The sequence below is a fragment of the Podarcis pityusensis genome (genome assembly GCF_964106645.2).
Source record: "Podarcis pityusensis genome assembly, chromosome: 15".
In the NCBI taxonomy this organism is placed as follows: Eukaryota; Metazoa; Chordata; class Lepidosauria; order Squamata; family Lacertidae; genus Podarcis; species Podarcis pityusensis.
The window spans coordinates 26,454,012-26,476,812 of record NC_138040.1 but is presented as its reverse complement, the minus strand read 5'-3'; the positions used below and the strand labels follow the sequence as shown (position 1 = coordinate 26,476,812).

The window sequence follows — 22,801 nt, the reverse complement described above, 5'->3', positions numbered from 1 at the left end:
AGGATTCCAGCTGCTTCCTCTCTGGCACACGGGGAATATCCTCCACTTCTCTTCCTTGTACTACCCATCAGCAAATCTGTGTCATCCACTACCCCATACTCCAAACCAAAATCTTGCCACCAGGCTTTATCTTGGGGCACTTTCTGAAAAATACCCCGGGCCACACCCTCACACCGGTAGCCAAAAATCATCCTCTTTGCTTGCTCCCAGCACCTCTGGAGTGGTTCATGGAGCTAAACAAAAGCATGCAACCTCCACAGTGATTTTTGTTCCCCCAAACCTATGGAACTCTGGGTGATCCTGGCTGTTGGGTCCACTTAAGAACCAGCACCCCAGGAATAAGATCAGTGACATTTTAACGTCACCAAATTCAACAGGCACACAAGCCTTGTGCTTTCCCTTCTGCTCCACCCATTTTTCTGGTACTTCTGCAGGCACCAATTCAGAAAGCTCAGTACATTCAGGAGGCACACAAGGAACTGCTGCCTTTTCCTACAGCACTGATTCAGTAGGCCACAGGTGCTCCCCTCCTACACTCACATGAACCTCTAACTCCACCTTTTCTCCTTTTTCCATAGCGGGCCTACCATTTCCATCCTTCTCCAAGTTTCTATCTTCCCTGGTATTTCCAACTCTTGCAATAACACCCCTGGGGGCATTGGAACAATCCAGGGGGCAGCAGTAGCCTCAGGTGAAGTTTGGGGACATTGAATAACAATAAGCGGGTGGTGGAAACATAAAGAAAGAAGAAAATGGGGGGGGGGACACATTCGTACACGTTTCATCTGTTGTGTAATGTTGCTTACCATCAGGTCGGCCACTGCTGCAGGATGGTGACAACCCCTCTCCTGCATCTGGTGGTTGTGCTGGAGGTGAGGGATTTTTCCAGGCTTGGGTGACCCCTTTTCAGCTTCACCAAAGCTTGGGAAGTGGATCACAGTTTGCCTGCCTATTTCGCCAAGGGCAGGCAGGCTGCGCCAGCTCCATCCCTTCACTTAAAGAAGGTAGATTTCCAGGGGGCACTGAGTTGTTGTTTTTTATGAAAAGGGGGAAGTAGGCCAAATAAGTTTGGAAATCTTGGTTCTAACCCAGGGGTCCCTAAACTAAGGCCCACGGGTCGCATAAGGCCCGAGGAACGTGTTTATCCGGCCCGCAACAACCCCCGCTGCCCGCTCTTATCGGCACTGCGCTGTGCGACTGCCCACTTCCAGGTCGGAGGAGCACCAGAAATAGCTTGTGTGCATGCACAAGCGTTATTTGCGAATGCGCAAGCATGATTTCCCTTGCACATCCAGGTCGGAGGAGCCCCATGCACGTGCGCACAAGCTGGTGCTCCTCCAACCTAGAAGTGCACCAGAAATAGCATGTGGACACACGTGTAGGCATGCACTCCCCCGCCCTCCAGCACACCACGCAATCAGCGCTGGAGACACCAGCCCGAGGCGCGGTAAGTTTGCTGACCCCTGTTCTAACCCTTCACTGAATGTATAGATTATGGGGAGTCTGCCCCCCACCACAAATTCATAATGCATGTTTGCTGCACTTTCACTCACTTCTTATTAATTTCACTGACATGTGCCCGTGTGGGTGGGAATATGAGAAGGGCTAGCAACAAGGGCTGGCCTGGCTTGATGTATTCCTGCCTTTTCCTTTTTGGTCTCAGCACTCAAACAACCAGTAGCAAAACTCACTCAAGAAAAACAAGCAGTTTTTTCAGTTGCTGGTTAAGAGGGGGAAATGGAATTCAGCAGAAAGGAATGGCACTGAAGACCACCGAGGTAAAGCTGTGTCATTCTCAATAGTATTCTGTGTGAGTCCAACCTTCTCAAGCCACTATTATCTTAATAACTCTCCACAGATATCACCTCCTATTTCACAGAATAAATCCAGCACCATGGAGAAAGATGCAAGAAAGACCATCAACAAGTCTTTTAAATTTATCTATAGATGTAGCAGTAGATCTCCAAAATTCCTCATGGGAAACCTGATCCCTTCTCTGTCTCTATAATATATTCAGGAATAAAAAGTATGACAAATCCAACACGGAGTGAGAGTTAGGTTTATATGTGAGTAGCTTATCAGCCATATGCTAGCTGCAATGCTAGTAGGTACGTTAAAAGGGAATACTTTCATAGCTAATCCTTTAGTACAGTAATCTGCCTTTTTTTTCTTTTAATCAACTCTAGCCCAGAGGCATTGCACAGGTGGCATTTAAAATTAAAAACCCAAAAGCAGAGGCTTCTCTTGTTGAGGAGACCTTTCCCTTCTGCAAGTAGAATCAGGGGTTTTAAGGGTACATTAAGGGTGTAGGAAAGTATACAGCAGGTTTCTCTAACCCTCCAAATGTTTTAGATGACAACTTCCATCATACCAACCATTGGCCCTGCTAACTGGGGCTGATGGGATTCCTAATCCAATACTTCTAGAGGGAACCAGGTTGGGAAAGGCTAGTCTACAGCTTAATCTGTGTCATGGTGCACCCATTATAATTCTTCCAGTACTGTTGCAAAATGTAAATACATGTAAATACATCATGGAACAGCAGAGCATGCTGACAAAAATATGTGGTGTATGGGAAGCAGGTACGATCCTGCCAACTCTTGGCTCTTGGCTCTATCTTTTCAATTTTCTACTACTTCCTAAGTTATTTGGGGGAGTGGGGGAGAGACAACTGCTGTCTGACTGCAACCATAACACAAGAATCATTAGCTTTGACCCCAACCTTAATCTCTCCCTTCTAATCTTTGAATTGCTACACTCACAGTCTGAGCCATAAAACCAAGAGCATTATTTCAGTCTGAAATATCATCCTCTGATTTCTTATATATTCTTTATTTGGGTGCACAATCTGGTCGCTGTACTGTAAACTGAAAAACAAATACTTATAGATCAGCTTTCCCCAAAGGGATGCCCTCCAGACGTTTTGAAATACAACTTCTACCAGCTAACATAGTTGATGTTATAGTCCAGAACACCTGGAATACAACAAGTTGAGGAAGGCAGTAACAGATAGATATTCCCGCACTTAGCAGTGGTTCTGTAAGACAGTTATAAATACAGTGTATTAAAAGCGTTTGAAAACCTGCCATTTGGCATTCAGGGTAACATCAAAAGGCAAAGCTACTAATGAGCAGCTGTAAGAGAGAAGCAGTGTTTCAACACTACAAACAGGAAAGGGCATAATAGCAGCACCACCAACCCCAACTCATTTACATCACTTTGCATCAGCAATAGCTTTAAGGTTTGGCACTGTGCTTTTCCAAACAAAGGGACCACAAACAGTGCAAATCTGACCTTCAAAATTTACTGCTATGAATTTAATGCCTAACAAAAGATATTGTTACCAGCCACCCCAATCTTTGCCAAGTGGTGCAAGAGATTCCAGGGGTCTTGGCACCAGGGTTTGTTTTCTTTGGAATGAGGCATGACAGAGTCAGCAGTGTCTTTAAGAAATATGGCTTATTTACACATATTTACACTTGAGTGTTGATGGAGGGAATGCAGAACATTACACCCCAAGGCTGTCTCTTGTTGCTCCCATCATAGCTTCAGCAAGCTTGGGTTCAGAGCAGAAACCAATCTTTGTGTAAAACCTATCCCAGCCAGCCCCGCATGGAGTTCTGGCCCCTCCCTTCTTCCCCCAAAGCCTTACAAACAACTCCCCCTTCCTGTTACATCAACACCCACCATAACCCTGGCAACTTCTCCCTCTGTGCCTGGCAGAGACTCCTGCCTGGTTGATGGTTTCCATTGAGGGGCTAATGACTGGCCATCAGCACCATTGTTTCTTCAACAACCCACCCACAATGAGCCATCACCAGGTTGGCCTCATGAGGAAATTAACTGGTGTTATTTTCATCCCTTGGGTGTAAGGGGTATTAGGGGAGGGGTGGTACCTCTTGTAGGGGACATGTGCCTCTTCTGTGGTAATTTATCCAACTTTGGTCACCGCCCTGCACTCAGCTCTCACCTGTGGTTCCTAGAAGCTGTCAGCATGTGACAGCAGCCACACCCTGGGAAATGGCTTTGACTGGCTAGATAAACCAGGAGAGGGTAGCCGATGGGTCTCAAATCCTCAGTGAGTTAGGGACGTGCCCTGCATGCAAAGACAAGCTCTGGCAAATTGAGCGGACAAAACTAACAGTAGGTCCAACAGTCAAGAAGGCAGTTTCTGCATGTGCTGTAGACAGAAGTGAGGGGTAGAAGGGGCTCATCAACCTGGGAAGATAGCCTATCTAGGAGAAGGAAAAGTCTGATCCTAAACCTCCACTGCCTTGCGGGATTTCTTCGGGAGAAGAAAAGGCTAAGTAAACCCTACAGAAATCCAAAGTGGAATCCCTAGGACGGTTGAATGTCTCCTTGTATGCCTCCTTCCGGTAACTCCTGGTGCTAACTGTATTGCCCGGTTTTCCTTTGGGCCACATCAGCAAGGCTGAGAGAGGAGTCTTGTCTGCGGAGTGTAGGACCTCCATACACACTTTCCAGGCTTGCACCCCAGGGAAGTCACTTCAGTGCTGCTAATGCAGCTTTTTTACTTCACCCCTAGATATGTGTTGTTGTTGTTGTTTAGTCGTTTAGTCGTGTCCAACTCTTCGTGACCCCATGGACCAGAGCACGCCAGGCACTCCTGTCTTCCACTGCCTCCCGCAGTTTGGTCAGACTCATGTTTGTAGCTTTGAGAACACTGTCCAACCATCTCGTCCTCTGTCGTCCCCTTCTCCTTGTGCCCTCAATCTTTCCCAGCATCAGGGTCTTTGGGGTCCTAGAGATGTACTCCATTGTTTTTCAAGACAGACGGATGCCAACATTCCCAGCCCTTGCTCAATTCAGGATTTTATTAGTTTGCTCAGATTCTAACCCCTTACTGACTCTATGGTTTTGGGAGGTCTTGCCCCACCCACCCACCCACCTATACCATCATGCCTATCTGGGCAAGGATTTCTCTCTTTCCAAGATGTCAGGCACGATCCAATGGAAACTTCTAGGCAACAAACCTTACTCCCAAAAATGAAGATGCTGCTCCCCACACTGAAAAAAAGTCTCAAGGGAGATTGAAGAGATGCCTGGGAGATGTGGTTACTTTCTAAACCACATCCAGGATGATCCAAAGACATTCAATATTTTGTGTTACTTCTTTTCCGCCACACACATACAAAGCACTAATCTTCAAAGCATAATTATTTTACTTTTCCCTCAGTTTCCATCTTTTCCTGACACCAATAAAGAGAAAATGACATGTTTAACAGAAGAACACCTTGCAAGTGGCCTAATCAAAATTACTAATCTGTGTTCACTTGTGTGCACCATGTTCAAATCAATACACTCAAAATGCACCTCTCTCAACTAAACTGGTCTTCATATATTATTTTTATTAATAAGCAATGATCAAAATACATTTCAAATGCCTAGGCATGAATCTCAATTTGGAGGGAGGTAGCTCCAGTCTTATTGTCTGCTTTGTAAAAGTGCAAACATCAAACTGCAGGAGGCCAAGACAAGTCATGATAATACTGTAACAATAAATGTATACAGAAAAGTATAGATATAAAAAGTGTTTTATATTCATTACCTCATTTATTCTGACAAACCCTTGATTTCCCAGTTGGAAATCAAGAAAGAGAATATACATTTTAGCTGAGGCCACTCAGGAAATCCATATCTACTATAGAATATGAACCAAACCTAAATTCTATAATCTACTCATTTAAACATAATCCATCAGGGGTGATTCACACATGTAAAAAGATTCTGTACACAGATCATCCTTCTGACCCTAGCAGTTCATGCCTACCAAAGCCACATCTGAGGCTGCTTCCATTGTTCTTGATCAACAATGATCACTTTTCCTTGGAGGGGAAGGAATGACTCCAGATACCCACTTTATTCTCTCCTCCAATAAACAATAAGCGCTGCCAAAAAAAATATGCCAGTATCATTGCACTCAGAAGAGACCCCTCATTGTGGCAAACTTTGACAACTCCTGGTATTGCATGCAAAGCTATATGGCCCCATTAATTCTCCCAGGTAATAGCTGGTATGTGTAGTAGTATACATACCAAAATCTGCTTTCCCAAAAATGTGCTGTTCAAGATTGGGAAAGTATTTTGAATTCTTAGGAGCCAGTAATGAATTTTTAGGCAAGAACATTTTTTTTTAAAATGTAAAAACAAAAAGTGTTGAGGTGAACAGACTCCTGGGGTTCCTTGGGCTCTGACTTCATGTATGTATACATCCCAGTCATCCTGTAACATCTGCCCCAAAGGAGCACAAGGTAGACCAGAAATTTGCTGCTCACATTTGAACTCCCTATAAAAATGTTATAATACTTCAAAAACTGCACACACACTAATAAAACCAGGGGGCAGGAAACCTGCATATACCTCAGACTCCTTCAGGGATCAATAAAATGAGGGGTGGTGTTCTTTTTACATCAAGAAACAGAAAGTGTGCTTTTTGTCTCATTTGGCTGCTGTTTGTTGTTCCCTCCAGACTTGATGGTAGCAGGTGCATTTTCTCCTCCTCCCCCACATCAATTGTTTCTGGTCTCGTGCCACCCGACCCATTGTAGTCTATATCTTCTTTTAAGAGTAAAGTGCCAATTTTTATTTTCTTATAGCAAAATACATGATACAGTATCTGTAAAATATATATCTGGAGCTCAGCCAGGAAAACATCAAGGCACTTTGCAACCTGGAACACAGCCATAATCCTTGAAAGAATTAAAATATTGAAATTCATTAAATTAAAATTAACTGTCCCTTTAAAAAAATCAACTGGTCAAGACCAAGATCCTCAAGTCTGCATGTCAATATGTGGAAGGATTATATATAGAAAACTCTCTATTATTTAAGAAATCGTATAGTACTCAGCATGAGCACACAAGAAGAGGAGCCATCTGCTGTATCTATAAATGAAGGCCTGCATTATAAAAGGAATATTGTTTTAATCTGAAAAGTAATTTAGGGTGTCGCTATCCCTGGACACGGAAAATGTAAACAAAAGGGAAGGTGATTTTGAAAGATGTGTTGGGGTGGGCAGAAAATACGCCTTTATTCCTACCCCACCGGGTGATCACAGCTAAGAGTTTATTGAAGGCTTCTTCACTACACCCCTGCAGCTATCTCCTTTTTCTGCTTTCATTTAAGCTACTGTAAATAGGAGACAGTTTTGTTTTTAATTGGTATAATATGGTTGATGGAACCCTCTAGCCATTTTGGTGATGGAACCATTTTGTCTGTCTTTTGTTTGCAGCCATGTTTCCCCCAAGAGGAAAGGCTTAGTACATTAAAACAGTTCCGTTGTTCTATGAAAGGAAAATGTTGCTCGTGACACCAAAATTTGGATTTCGCTTTTTCCTATTTGTAATTGGCTTCTCCATTTTATGTTTGTTGAAACGATTCCTACATGCAGCTCATGCAGCTCCTCAAGAACCCTAGACCGTTATTGTAATCTTTTGTAACACTACTGCATAAAACATCCTTTAAAACAAAGAAGTGACAAATGAACATTTGGGTGCTCACTTCTGGGGAAAATAAATTGCCTCCCCCATTTCAGGGATGGGGAGCCGCAAGCCTTTGGGCTAAATGCAGTCTCCAGGTTTCTATGAGGCCCTCAAGACTGGCGATGCCCCTCAGTAGCAGTTCTTCATGCCATTTTAAAGTCTTTTTGCCTATCTAGAAAATGTCCTTGAACTCTGCTAATGCTTCTTGTTTGCCTGGGTGGAGTGGTAAATAATCTAGCCTACCACACAAAGGTAAAATTCATCTTTGTTGCTCTGTGCACTTTTGCCTCTGAACCAGCCCACCATTAGCAATTTGCCCCCAGAAGCTTGTCTAGAAGGCAATGCAGCCCTCAAGATGAAAATGGTTCCCCAACCCTACCCTATTTCCTTGTCACCTGAAGTACAATTCATACCATGTATCCAAAAACAAGGCCGGTATTTGGTGATAGCGTGTATTGTGGTAGGACAATGAAGTCACTTTCAATAGTAGATTGTATGTTAGTATCCCTAACAACATTAGCACCAGAGTTTTATTAAATGTTCTGTCCAGCACAGATGAGGACCAAACAGTAACTATGCTAATGGTGGCAGGTGACAATCTACTGGATGCGTTAGTTTCTCCAAGATCAATGGTCAATGAATGCTGCTCCAACACTCTTGTTTTCTGATGTTTTAATCTAGATTTAAATTTTATATATTATATTGTTTTTTTCTTTGTAAGCCATTTTGAAACACATGTAAAAAGCTGTGTACTGTATATATTTAAAAAAACAAATATATTTGAAGCTACAGTGGATGTAGAAGAACTAATTTTATATGAGGAGTTGTGGGTTTCCCATCATATTTCTGTGAGAATACCAAGTGGTGTGCGGTAGTTGGAGCATTCTTTGGCACTGCCCTTCTTTGGGATTGGGATGTAGACTGATCTTCTCCAATCATCTGGCCACTGCTGAGTTTTCCAAACTTGCTGGCATATTGAGTGTAGCACCTTAACAGCATCAGATCCTAAAGCTGAGGCTCCAATACTTTGGCCACCTCATGAGATGAGAAGACTCCCTGTAACAGACCCTGATGTTGGGGAAAATTGAGGGCACAAGGAGAAGGGGACGACAGACGACGAGATGGTTGGACAGTGTTCTCGAAGCTACGAACACGAGTTTGACCAAGCTGCGGGAGGCAGTAGAAGACAGGCGTGCCTGGCGTGCTCTGGACCATGGGGTCACAAAGAGTCAGACACAACTAAACAACAAACCAAGTGGTATAGTTTGCCAAGACTCATCTGAATTCAAGGTTGTGTGTCAAAAATAACAACAGGCTGCAGTTTGAATTGGGAGAGACACAGAGAGCTGGGGTTTGGCTCTGTATGCATCTTAGGGTGCTGGGCTTCTCCCAGAGAGCTGATATGACAGCAGCTGACTTTGTCCTGTGGAGTCTTTAACCTGTGCCACCACCCATATGTTTGTAAATAAAGGCAAATATTACACAAAATACCAATAAGCTTTCATTTGTCTCATTCCAAAGGAAACCAAACCCGATCCTTATTACTCTGCTCAGAGAAGTGGTATAGACTTCTTTCTTTGGTGATCACTTGTAGCCAAGTAAGATTGTCTTGTATGAACACGGTCTTAACAGTGGGTCCGTGAGTGTCTGTGGAGGCCAATTCTGGATCAGTTCTATTAACAGTGAGAAGAGAAGATGGAGCTAAATAGGTAGGAAGAATATGTATGCAAAATAATCTCTTGCAATAGATTAGGGAGGGGCAACCTGTGGCACTGGACTACAACTTCCAACATTCCTGATCATTGGGCATGTTGGCTGGGGCTGATGGGAATGGAACATCTGGAGGAGAACAGGTTTCTCTAGATTCTATGATCTGTAACAAAGACTGTAACTTCTACATCTTTCTTCCACTCAATACAAAATATAAAAGTACAATTTTACACAATTAGTTTATGTATTGTTAATTAAATAATTTAATTTAATTAAATTTATTGTTAATTAAACAATAAATGAAAGCGTTCAAAGTCCCACTTTCAACCACAATGGTGCTATGAAATGCATGCTAGTTAAAGTATACAGATAATAATCTGTATTAAATGGTTTTGAGCATGTATTAAGAATGTGGCAGTGTCTGGAATTTTTCATGGAAAGCTCCTTGTATTGCCTGCATGAGTCCACTACACAGAGGTGAGGACCGGAACTGTATGAGGTGTGTTGTGTTGTAGCAAAGATGAGGGGAGGAGGAGTAATCCAGTTGATGTTTCAGTTGTATATGTATACAGTAATGGTAATTTGTTTGAGTTACGTTTGCAATTTTTGTTATGGCAATGGTGAAATATCAAGTGTATGAGTGATCACTGGGCTTTGACGTGTCAGTATCTTGAGAAGATGCATGGAATCCCAACAGTGGTTGTTTGCAGACTATGTGACCAGTGGCAGACTTTGAGTTTTCATAAGAAAATTGTGCAAAGCCAAAATCCCACCCCCCCATCTTCCATTGCCTGTCATTTTTGCAGCACCCCTGCAGCGTCCTCTCTTGGCTTGGTGCCCAATGTGGGAGAACCAGTTGCACTTCCCTAAATCCACCTTTGATGTGACAGCAACTGTTATTTGCACTGACCGGATGTGGTATCTCAGCAATCCTGGGCAAGGTAGCAGTGAACCTCAGCAAAGAGCTGTTGCAGGTTGGACAAGAAGCAATGGATTCAACTTGCAAGCAGTAGTATTTATTGTTTACAGTATTCCTTTTGTAAAACGTTTTGGGTTTTTGTTTTTGTTTTACAATCAAGCAGTATATTAATTTTATGTAATAAATAAATAAATAGTAGATTGTCCACACAAACTATAGACTCACCTTTCCTGGAGCTTCACACATTCACTACATACTTATGGGTGAAGTGGGTATTTTTAACCCACTTAAATGCATACAGAACTAGAGGTGGTAGCTTATGCCAGACCTATTCACACAGAGCATAAAGAGTATATAATTTGGTGTACATGGCATAGGATTCTAACGCAGGCTGAGCTATCGCAACCATGGGCACAAACCTGTGAGGCCTCTTACTGAAATCAGGTGAGGCAATACTATCTTTTTAGAGCGAGGTGAGGAACCTTTTCAGTCCGAGGGCCACATTCCCTTCTAGACAACCTTCCAAGGGCCATATATCAGTGGTGGGTGGGGTTAGAGACAAAATGGGGTGGAGCAACAAATGCAATTTTTTACCTTTGTACAGCAAGCAAGTTTCTACACACACACACACACAGACATTGCCTCCATCCAGGCAAGCAATAAGCATTATCAGAGTTCAAGGACACATTCCAGCCAGGCAAAAGCATTCATGGAGGGTGTGAATAAAGGCCAGTGCAGGGTGTGGCCTGGGGAAAGTCCCAAGGGCCAGACAGAGAAGCTGGAGGGCAACATCTGGCCCCTGACTTTCCCTATCCTGGTGCAGAGATTCAATAGCGCAGAGCATCATTCAAGGAGGAGGGAATCACAGCAAAGTCTCCAACCTTCAGCCCAACAAGGGTACTGAAAAGGGGTGCTTACCATGACAGTGGCTGTAGTACTACAGTACTTGATAACAGACTTAGGAACTCCCATTTTCCATGAGGAAGGCTGACCCTTTGCCTTGATGGGACAAGGGCTTTTGTGAGGCTTTTGTAATGATGGAGAGCAGTGACAGAAGGTGCTTCTTCTAGGCGTCGGATGCTTACTTGGAATCAGTGCTCTTCATGCATGCAAGATTTTTTCGCACCAACCAAATAACGTCACTGTAAGCAAAATGCCAGCCTGCATTCCCGCCCATTGAATATTTACTGGGGAAGAAGCGGATCTGATAAGTTAAAAATATCCTGTTGCCAACAGCTCCTCCCCAACGACCCCCGTTCCACAGCATCAAGCCCAGAATGCGAGGATGGCATTTGTGAGGGATCTGGCTGGCCCCATGACAATAACACAAGCTACTAGCAGCCATGAAAGTGGGAAGCTTCTTCAGGTGAGGCTGCGTTTCCACGGGGGTGGCACGGCTGAGGTATTTTTATCATTTGTCGCAGTTCTGTGGGGATTTCCGACAACAACAAGCGAGAGACGCCTGGCACCAGGCAAGAGCAGTGCCAGGTGGGGCTGTGGGATTCTAGTCTGCCTCCTCTTCGGCTGTATCTCCATGTGGGGTCTTTGGGGGGGAAAAAACAATTTCGCAGTGTGTACTGAGAGGAGCAAGCCTTTGAGAAACAACTATCACTGTGTGAAGCCCACAAATGTGGCATTCTTGGTATGTGTGGAAGAGGTTTTCAGTGTAATAAAATAATTGGTGAGGAGGTGGAGTAAGAATCTGCTTTATAATACGCCTAGCAGTCGGAAGCTGTGAAGCGTCGAGGATTTTTATTTTATTTTTTGCGGGGAGGAGAGGAGAAGAAGAGACATTTGGCGACATTGGCGGGCTGCCCCTCTGAGGTAAAGATGCCCGTTAGGAACTGGAGGGGAGGGGGCGCTCCCGAAGGGCGGGGTTGCTCCGAACGTTGGGCTATCCAAAAAAAAAGAGAGACCCTAACGGCATTTCCCGCTCGGCCTCTGCTAGGTTCTGATTGGCCGAGGCCTCAATCAACAACCACCCCCCCCTCACGCGCACACACCTCAGCCCGGGCAGTGTGGCTCGCGCTCGCCCGTCGCTTCCATCGCAAGCAGAAGCAGCAGCAGCAGCAGCAGCGCGCGCGCGCTCTCCATCTATTGCAATGCACGCGGCAATACGCGCGCGCGCGCACAGACACACACACGGCGCGTACAAGCCGCTGGGGATGCAAAGCGGGGATGGGGGGGGACGCGTTTGCACTGTGGGGAGCTTCCTCCCCCCCCCCCGTACCCAGATTTGATTTGATTTTTAAAGAAATTAAAAAAGCAATTTCCCCATTGGCGCCGCCATAAATTCACACGCAGCCCCACCTGGCCCCTTTGCAACGACGACGTCGCCTCCCTTATCCGTTTGTTTATCTATTTATTTATTTATTTATTTAGCGAGCGATCCTGTTCTTCCCCCCCCCCTTCTCTCTTCTCCTCCCCCCCCCCACTCCCGGCCCAAAGCAGGGATTTTTATTTGCAAAAATGCAAAGCGTCCATTTCCCTTCACCACCACTCCCGGCTGCAAATAATAATGATAAGAAGAAATTGCCTGTTGGGAATTTGCAGCAGCCTTTCGCTGGTGCGCTGAAGAAATAAACAGCCCCAATCGCCGCCTCGCTACCCCCCCTCCCTCCCCACGCGCTTCAGCTGCTCACACGGCGGCACCATTAACACATCGCACGCAGCATCCTCAACCCCCCCCCTTCTCTCCTCCCTCCATTGTCTGCAATTGGCAATAGACACAAGCCTGAGGATCACACAAGGGGGGGGGAGAGAGAGGAGGGCTGATCTCGCCACTATTTGCATCTCCTCCCAATCTCCCCCCCCCAAAAAAATAGAGTCATCAAACGTACCCGAGCCCCCCCCCCCGCATGCCCTTGGTTCACGCCCTCTCCATCCAACCCCCCCCCCCCCGCTTTCTATTCTGCTTTTCCACTTTCTGCTGTCAAACCGCTCGGTCCCTGGATCTTCCCTTCTCTTGCCAACCCTCCCCCCCAACCCTCCGCCTCGCCCGCCCCCGGTTCCAGCCAATCCCTCAATTCTGTATGCTCTTTTGAATGAGAACAATGTTGCTCCAGAAGCAAAGACACCATGCACTCAGCCCTGGGAGGGGGGGGCGAGCAAGGACTCCGAACAAATTCCAAAAACGAGACGCTCTCTCTCGCCCCCCCCCCACCCGCCAGCTCCACAGGGTTCCTTAACTCCCTCTCCCCCCCCCCGCCGCAACCCCCGGACCAATTCCACCCCCTCTATTTTCTTTCCCTCGTGCCCCCCTCTAGATCTCAAATTTGCAAACCGTTAACAGAAATAGAGCAGAGTCTGACAATCCTCCGATGCAAGCAACGGCAGAAGGTGGTCCCTGCCATTTTAATTTAATTTTATTTTTTAAAGACAAATAAAAAATGAGAGGACACCCCCCCGCCGCCCCACGCCTGGTTTACTCTGAAGATGCTCGAGTTGGATCTTGGGGTGGGGAATAGGAGGGGGGAGCTCATGTTTAGCATTCCGGTTTGTTGGAGCAGCACCTCCCATATAAACCAAATGTCTCCTAGCACCATCAAGAGTCACCAAAAAAATGTTTCCTTCAAAAAAATAATAATGCAGGCATGCAACAAGGATGGAGGATTTGGGAAGGGGGGGAGCAAAAGCAACGGTCACAAAAAAATAAGAAAAACCTCACGCGTACAAATTCCACGCGACAAACATTTGGAGGAAGAAGCCAGCCGAGAAGGCAAATTGCAAAGCCCCCCGGTCTGCCATCCGAGCAAACAAACCGGATTCCATCCCTTGCTGCAAACTGAAGCCGGGGACGCGGGGTGGGGAGTGTAAGACACCAGCATCCAATCCAGGGGAAATTACATGCAAATAATCGTCACTTTAAGGTTTGCTTTTTTAAAAAATGCAAAAAGGTGTACCTGCAGTCCCGATGAATAGCAAAGTCCAGATGAGATCCTTGCTTTGAAGCATTGTCATCTGCCGAATGGAGACGAAGTTTTCTTGCATATATATTTTCCTCTTTCAAATAGGAACCTCGGCCGGTTAAGACGAGAGATTCAGGTGCAAAGCGAAGAAGGGTGGGGGGAGACGTGGGGAAAAAATCCCCCCGGAACGGTCTAATATTTTAATATATATATATATCTATTATTTTTGTCCAGCTGCTATCTAGCTGCTTTCATGAGCTGATCAGAGAATGAGTGACAGTCCCAGCCTCAGCACACAGGCACAACAAGAGATCCCTGCGCCGTCCTGGATTTGCTTTGGTGGGATTGTTGGGAAGGGAGGAGGGGCGTGGCACCTCACCGTGTTCTTCCACCCAGACTGGCCACCGAAATAGTACAGTGCAATAAGCATCAAGGAGTACTGGAGAGGAGAAGCAGATGCAACCGCCTAGAAAAGATGGACTGGGTCTTCGGGGATCTGGATTCCTTTCCAAGAAGGACTAGTGGCATTTTTGCCTCTTCTTTTCTCTCTCTAAAATTCCCACTTGCAGAAGAACGTGACGGCAATTCAGACGTGTGGTTTTACAGTGCTTAGGGCAACACTGGTATTATTTCTTTAAATAATAGGGGGAGTCCTTCAGTGAGTTCTTCCTGCAAAAACTCGGGCTGCTTTTTTTCTGATCTGACAGATTAGTCTCCAATATCTCCTGGAGGCTAGCCATGAAATCGATTCTTTATATTTGTTTAAACTTATTACAACCATGAAGCCAAAGCAGAAATCAAATAAATCAGCCCACTAACATAATAAATAAACGCAATAATAAACAAAAGCTTTCCTACTTAAACCAAGGCACAGCTTCAGCTGTGTTTCGAAAATCAAGTGTTTGTCCTCTTTATTTTTCAAAGTGCTACTATGTTTTGAGTAACAGGGAGGGACAATTGTACCAGAATCCAGCTTTCAGCTCTCAGCAGTGGAAAGGTTTGATCTGATCACTAAACTTGCTCAGAAGGTCTCCCAGGAACTCTGTGGTGAAATGTAATCCTGAATATGACATGGTTATGACATGGAAAGTGAAACTGGATCTGCTTTTACTTTTACTTTTTTATACTCAGGTGGTATATAAAAGTTATGAAATAAATAAGCCAATTATATGCCAAAATGTTTTCTAAGCTGTTTACAACTATGAAAGCAATACGTAAGTAAAATATTCAATAACAATTCCATTGGAAACGAAAACATTAAAGTAAACAGTGTAAAAAAGCAATTAAAAAGCATAACAAGAGCTTTTTCATAAATAGAACAATAAAATTCTGCTCGGAGGAAGGCTTGCCTAAATAGGTGCGTCTTCAAGAGTCGGCGGAATGCCAGTATTGATGGGGTCTCTCATATCTAAGCACTAGTGCCACCATTTAAAAAGCCTGTCTCCGTGTTACCACAAGTCAATCATCTTCAGGCTGTTGCAAAACTAACTGGGTTCCATTAGCTGACCCTAGTGCCTTTAATGGACAGTGGAGGGGAAGACAGTTTTTCAGGCAACCTGGTCCAGGGTATTTAGGGTGGAACCTTAAGAGTGGCTCAGTGGCTAATAGGAGGCCAGTGCAGACCCCACCCCTCCAGCATTGGCATGATATGTGCCCAGTGAGGAGCACCACTCATCACCCAAGCTGTGGTGTTCTGCGCTAGATGCAGCTTCCAGACTAACTGAAAAGGAATCCCCACATACGGTAGTCCAGACCTGAGATTACCAATGCCACAGGGACCAAGATATTACTGTCCAGGTGCACCAGCAGGGACCAAGATATTACTGTCCAGGTGCCCCAGCAATCCAGTTGGTATACCACCTGAAGCTGATGATAGGCACTCTTCATCACAGGCCAGCTGGTCCTCCATGAACAAAGATGGTTCAAAGAGCACCCCTGAACTGCCTAACCTCTTCTTTCAGAGGCAGTGCAACTCCATCTAGAACTGGCAGAATCCCTAATTCTTGGGCCTGGGAACCACTTACTGTTGATCTATTACAATCTCTGGCATACACTAAGCACTCAGAAGAAGAAATACCCTGACCAACTAAGGCCTTACCTGCACGTTTCAAAGCACCTCCATGTGTCAGAGAAAAAACTGCACACTCAGGTTTGAGTGTGTGCGGTGGTGCAGCTAAGTGATTTTAGACTCCAGGCTTAATGTTCTTAGGGGGAGGAACACCTCTTTAGATGGTAATGTAATGAAGGCCACTGTGTTGTGTTTTGGGCACTCTCCTGCCCAAATGAGGCTGTCCAGGTTCTGGGTGCAAATTCTCAGTCATCCTGAGACAAGAGCCTCTCTGTTCCCCCTGGGTCAGGAAGCGATGGTGTTGTTAGTGCTGGGCAGGGCACAGTTTTGGGGGCCCACAGTCTGAGGAGACACCAAACAACATCACCCATTGGTAACAGTTGCGTCCACCACTTTTGCCTCCCAGAATGCTGTGCCTCTCCACCAACATGGTGTTAACAGCCGGAGTGTGGGACAGAGACCTGCAAGACAGGGGTTTTTAATCCCCACTCAGTCATGAAGCTCACTGGGTGACCTTGGGCCAGTCAATGTCTCTCAACCTAACATACCTCACAGGGTTGTTGCGAAGGGAGATATGCCAGCTTGAGCTACTTGGAGGACAAGTTGAGATACAGTTGTAATGAATGAATGAATCAATCAATAAATAAATAAATATGAGACTCTAGAAATGAAGATGGCAGCCCAAGTGTATTGAGATTTGCTCCGCAGCATGTCCACCAATGCCATGCTACCTATTAAGGTGGCGAGGGCAGTGGGGAGACTAGCTAGGAGGTACACGCGGGTGGCGCTGTGCTCTAAACCACTGAGCCTCTTGGGTTTGCCGATCAGAAGGTCGGTGGTTCAAATCCCCGCAACGGGGTGAGCTCCCATTACTCGGTCCCAGCTCCTGCCAACCTAGCAGTTCGAAAGCACATCAGCACAAGTAGATAAATAGATACCACTCCAGCAGAAAGGTAAACGGCGTTTCCGTGCACTGCTTGGTTTCGGTGTTCCGTTGTGCCAGAAGCAGCTTAGTCGTGCTGGCCACATGACCCAGAAAAACTGTCTGCGGACAAACGTGAGATGAGCGCCGCGACCCCAGAGTCACCTGCGACTGGACTTAACTGTTAGGGGTCCTTTACCTTTTTACAAGTGTGGGAAGAAAGAAGTGAGTCCCTGTGACTTTCCTCAAAATTCCTCAAAATACCGAGGTTGCTGGACATTCTGGAGCCTGGCAACCTCTTACTTTTCCAAGGAGATCTCAAGTTCCAAATCTGAGCAAGGCAGAAAACACAACCCCATTAATTTGTTCAGGTATATTCCTCAAGGTAGGAACGAGGTAAATGCAAGAGAAATAGCCCATGGATAAACAGGGGCTCTTTATCTCCTGTTGAACCCATTATCTGACAAATGTGTGCAACCCCTGTTCCAGTCTTTAGGAAAACATAATGATGGGAGGGAAACAATTAAGCGAGATGCAATGTCTCCCACACAAAATATGGGGAATAAAAGCAAAAGACTTCCAGTTAAGAGAGAGATGACTCAGTGATAGGAACTAAGCCTTGCTGATTTAGTAGAAATAATGTAAGTTGGGAGATTAATAGAAGTGTGTTTGTTTGCCATTTGGCATATACTAGAGGGGACACAATGACATTAAAATAATTGTTTTGGTAATGGTGTTTTAGAAAACAGGGGTTTCCCGCCATATACAGTGCACAAATTGATATTTGGAACTCACAGTCACAGGAGGTTTGTGATGGCCAACAATAATGCTGAATTTTAAGGCAAAGATTAGCCACATTCATCAGCAAAGGTAAGAATGTAAGAACATAAAACGAGCCTGCTGGATCAGGCCAATGGTCTATCTAGTCCAGCATCCTCTTCCCACCGTGGTCAGATTCCTCTGACCACCCATGATCACCTCACTGCCATTGTGGCTACTAGCCATTGATACCCTTGTCCTCCATTAATTTGTCTAATCCTCTTTTAAAGCCATACAAGTTAGTGATCATCACTGCCTCCTGTGGCAGAGAGTTCCATAGTTTAACTATGCACCGCATGAAGAGGTACTCTCTTTTATCTTTCCTGAATGTCTTCCAAAATTTAGCTTCGTTGGATGTCATTGCGGGTATTATTCATTCATTCAATTTACGAGGCACCTAGTTACAAAATAGTCTAGAGGCAACGTACAGTATAAAATACAATATAGAAATAAAATACAACATCATAAAACAAACAGAAACAAAATGCAAATGTCATAATAAAAATGTAATTCAATGTAAAAAAGCAGCAGTAAGATAAAATATCTGCGTGCGCACACATGCAGCCAACAAGAACTGCATTCTACATAAAACCTATGCATCGCATGGAAAACCACTCTGCCACTTTGCATCCATTCTAGGTTACCAATGACAAAGTTCCAGCCTGAAGAAGAAGCCACTTCCTGTTGAAGAGAGCCAATGGCTAGCCTGGCAGCACAGAACCAACCCAGTATCTAGGGCATGGAAATTATGAGTTAGCAAGATGCTTGTGTTCCAAAATGCCAGAAACGGAAATGGAACTGACATATTTTAAATAGTGGTCAATACACTAGGAAATCCACCCTTCATTTTTTTTAAAAAAAGGGTCCATTGGAAGTTACTTCCTTTTTCACATGAGTAGGCAAAATGACTATTCACAACCATGTGTGTACCCATAAAACAAAAGCATGAACTGGGCTGTACATGGTTGCAGCCGACAGTAATTTCCATGATGACATCAGTCCTCCAACAACAGAATAATGGGAAATCAGCACACCCTAGTTCCCACTTCTACACTTCACTCCCTGTGGCACATAATCCGGTCCTTTGAAAGCCAACTCCCACATGGTTCAACTAATCACACGGAAAATGTTTTTCAAAATGCTACAGCTTCTGTGTGAAGCAGCACCCAGAGAAGCAATTTCTGGTGTTTGGTAATATATGATGCAGTTCTGTCTGATGGCGTATTCTATTGGCCCAGGAATGGTGTCCTTTGGGGTGGAGAATATGTAACAACAAAAGGAGAGTCTGCATGATCTACCATATTTATTCAAATCTAGCGCTCACCTTTTTTGGCCAAATTACATTGCGAAAATTAAGGTGCGCATTAGATTCGATGGCACATTGACATTCGCCTGCAAATACTTTTTTGGTTTCAAGGTTCTGAAAATTGATGTGCGCATTAGATTTGATGGCGCATTAGACTCGAGTAAATACTGTATATTTGCAAGAGCAACAATATTTTACTTACAAATACTGCAAGAATCATAGCAGAAATCCTAGTCCTAAAAAGTCTTTCTCATCTGTTCTTGAAAATCTTTTCCTTATTTGGAGAGCCACCCAGATAGAAGATCTGTGAGATTTGTTGTGGAAGCTCCTTCATAATAGGAAACTTTTTTTATATAAAGAAGGGAAGGGAAGGCATTTGAAGCTGAATTAATTGGAAGAAAAAAAGCAATTGTTTTCCACAGGTAAATGCCTCACTCTAACCTCATTTTGTTTAAATTACTAGAAAGTACTTCAGATTAAAAACACTCTTTGTTGCAACTTGCAACATAATTTGACTGAGATGATTAACTCTTCCTTCTGTTTAAAAGGAGACTTAAAAAGCAAGTAATTGTTTGCTCTCTGACTGCCAAAGGAATCGCTGGAACTGCAATATGGCATGTGTGAGAAAGGGAACTAACAAGTGTAAACCAATTTACACATCTTATTAATTTTTTTTTTAAAAAAATGGAAAGGGAATTGCATAGTTAGGCACAGCATAAGATGCTTGCATTTTGAATGAACACTTATCTTCTTTCCCTCTCCAGAAATATTTAAAGGATGTGAATTCTGAATTTCAGAATCCTGATCATTCTGTTCTAAAACACATTTGGAAAAGTTCATGGGGTGAGATCCACAGGCAAGAGAGCAAAAAGCAAGCAAATACGTTTTATAGTGAAGCGTAAAAGTCTACTCTGATTGGGCCATATTTGGACTACTGATTACAAGCTTCTCCTACAAACTTCTTTTTGGGGGGGGGAAGGAGGCACAAATTGTTATTACTACATTGGTTTATAATGCTTTGACACATGTGCATTCCAGCAGCGGCACAGGAAAATTGTGCATGATACCCCTCCCTATTAGTCACGCATGCCACAAGGGCTGAAGCCTGGTGCTTGCTTAGTGGCTGGAACATACACGATGCAAATACATTAGCAGTGGCAGCCTTGCCACCCAGACAGCAGATGTCCTGCACTTTTTAAGTGGTGCACATCCTCTGCTCTTTCCTTTCTGCTGCATGTGAAAGGAGAGCCTAACACTGGCTTCTGGCTGTGCCTTTTGGACAATCCACTTATGCATGAGCTGATAGGTACATCACACCATAAGAAGAGAGCAGTTGAATCAGACCCAATAGCCCATCAGATGCCTCTCTCGGGGAACCCAAAAGCAGGACTTGAACACAACAGCAATGACCCTGTTATGTCCTCCCAGGACCTTATACACAGAGGCATTCTGCTCTGATCCTAGAAGTACAGTGGTACCTTGGGTTAAGTACTTAATTCGTTCCGGAGGTCTGTTCTTAACCTGAAACTGTTCTTAACCTGAAGCACCACTTTAGCTAATGGGGCCTCCTGCTGCCGCAACGCCGCCGCCGCACGATTTCTGTTCTCATCCTGAAGCAAAGTTCTTAACCCAAGGTACTATTTCTGGGTTAGCGGAGTCTGTAACCTGAAGCATATGTAACCTGAAGCGTATGTAACCCAAGGTACCACTGTAATAGTGTCCTGGCCTAGGGACTAATATCCATTGATATCCTTCACAAATTTGTCTGATCCCCCTTTGGTGACCATAATTCCATCTTGTGCCAGCAAATGCCACAGTTTAAACTATGTGCTGTGTGGAAATGTCCTTTCTTTAGCCTGTCCTGAATCTGTCACCATTCAGCTTCATTGGAATGACCCCATTAGGTTCCAGTATTATGAGAGAGGGAGAAAAACGTTTCTCGGTCCACATTATCCTCACCATGAAGAATTGTATGCATCTCTATCAGGTCCCCACTCCCTCAATATGCATTTTCTCCACACTAAAAAGCTCTCATAAGGGAGCTCCTCCGCCCCTATCATTATTTTGGATGTCATTTTCTGCACTGTTTCTAGCCTTACAGTATCCTTTTTGAGGTGTAAAGGGCAGAACTGTAATGGTACTCCATGGTATTTGTATAATGGCATTGTGATAATGAGACTCATTTTCAATCCATTTCCTAATAACGCCTTGCATGGAATTCGCCTGCACACACATGCATGCCTCTTCACTTGGTTGAATGTGTGAACTGACTTTCTGAAAGACACTGCATGTCAGGAGATATGAGGCAAGGTTAAAGTTCTGTCTGTGGTGTTTAGACCTATGATGGATCATTCACACATAGTTGTGTGAACCAGCCCTTTGCCATCTTGCCATTTCCCAAAACCTCTTTCCTCTTCCTATAGTGTAGACGGACAAAAGTAAAGGACCAGCCGTTCAGTCTTCTCACTCTTTTCCACCTACAATATGTATCTCATTTCACATTTGCAAAGGTGAGGTGGAAAGAAAAATATTGATTCAAAGCCCATCTGCCCAGAATGAGTGAGCTAGGACATGAAGACACGAGCCATTTGGATTCACTTTGACTTTCTGGCAGGATTTGCTGAAGAGCTCACTATCCATCATAATCCCTCAGAACAGAATATCTCCAGATGCTTTTCACCTTCTTTCCTGCATCTTTCCAGCCACCAACTGACAAGTGAGAAAGGGAAAGGGAGAGTCGAGCCATCTGCTTCTCCTTGATCTTCTCCAACCCTCAGAACATTTGCCTTGGGAAGAAAACTCAGAGCCTCCAACTGCCAGAGCTTGAATTCATTGCTTTCACATCATGTCTGGTTGCAGGGCAAGTAACTTCCATCAGATTGCACCTTCCTTTTTCAGTCTGCAGTTTAGTGAGGAAGCTTCTGCAGCACAAACCACATGTGATAAAGCAGGCACATCCAACTCCCAAGAGACTGCTATCTACTCACAGTATAAAAAGACTGGCTGTGACCTACCCATTGTCATTGTTGAGCTTTTTCGAGGGCTAGGAGAAACTCAGCCCCATGGCTTTTGCCAGCCAGTCTTGTGTTTCTAAACCAACCACTTTGTAACTAAACTAAGTTTTGCTGCCTGTGCAACTTTTTGGACAGATACATGGAAAAGCACATGAATCCGAACTTTGGAGAGTTTGTAAGTAAACCAGTTTTTAAACTTTCTAAATGGGTGGTCTTTTCCAATGCTGGGAGAAGAGGGAAAAGTTTGGAACTCACTTGCAAGGGAATATCTTTAGGTTTTACAACCTATATTCTAAGGCTTTGCTGCATATTTTGTGATTTTAAATCCCTCTTGGGGTTCTCTCACCAAAGAGTACTTGCCTCAAACTTGGATCTTGGCATCCGGGAATTCTCCTTTCTCTCTCTCTCTATATATACAGTGGTACCTCGGTTTACGAACGTAATCCGTTCCGGAAGTCCGTTCTTAAACCAAAGCTGTTCTTAAACCGAGGCGTGCTTTCCCTAACGAGGCCTCCTGCCACTGGTGCCCTCCCACCGTTTGACTTCCGTTCATAGACCGAGGTAAAGTTCGCTAACTGGAGAACTACTTCCGTTTTTGCAGCGTTTTTATACCAAATAGTTCGTAAATAGGGCT

At 44.5% G+C, this 22,801-nt stretch overlaps 1 protein-coding gene across 10 annotated transcripts in view; it reads right to left on the bottom strand.

The window, feature by feature from the left end:
- Nucleotides 1-14,440, bottom strand: part of NCAM1 (neural cell adhesion molecule 1) — a 216,359-nt gene extending 201,919 nt beyond the window's left edge. For 4 of the 10 annotated variants that reach the window (XM_080983406.1, XM_080983408.1, XM_080983410.1 and 1 more), the window contains exon 1: nucleotides 14,033-14,440. In XM_080983406.1, the coding sequence (XP_080839532.1) occupies nucleotides 14,033-14,120 (88 nt within the window). In that variant the 5' untranslated portion in view covers nucleotides 14,121-14,440. The remainder of the gene's footprint in view (nucleotides 1-14,032) is intronic. The other 6 variants (XM_080983412.1, XM_080983413.1, XM_080983411.1 and 3 more) reach the window with 5 other exon arrangements.
- Between the last annotated feature and the right edge of the window lie 8,361 nt (nucleotides 14,441-22,801).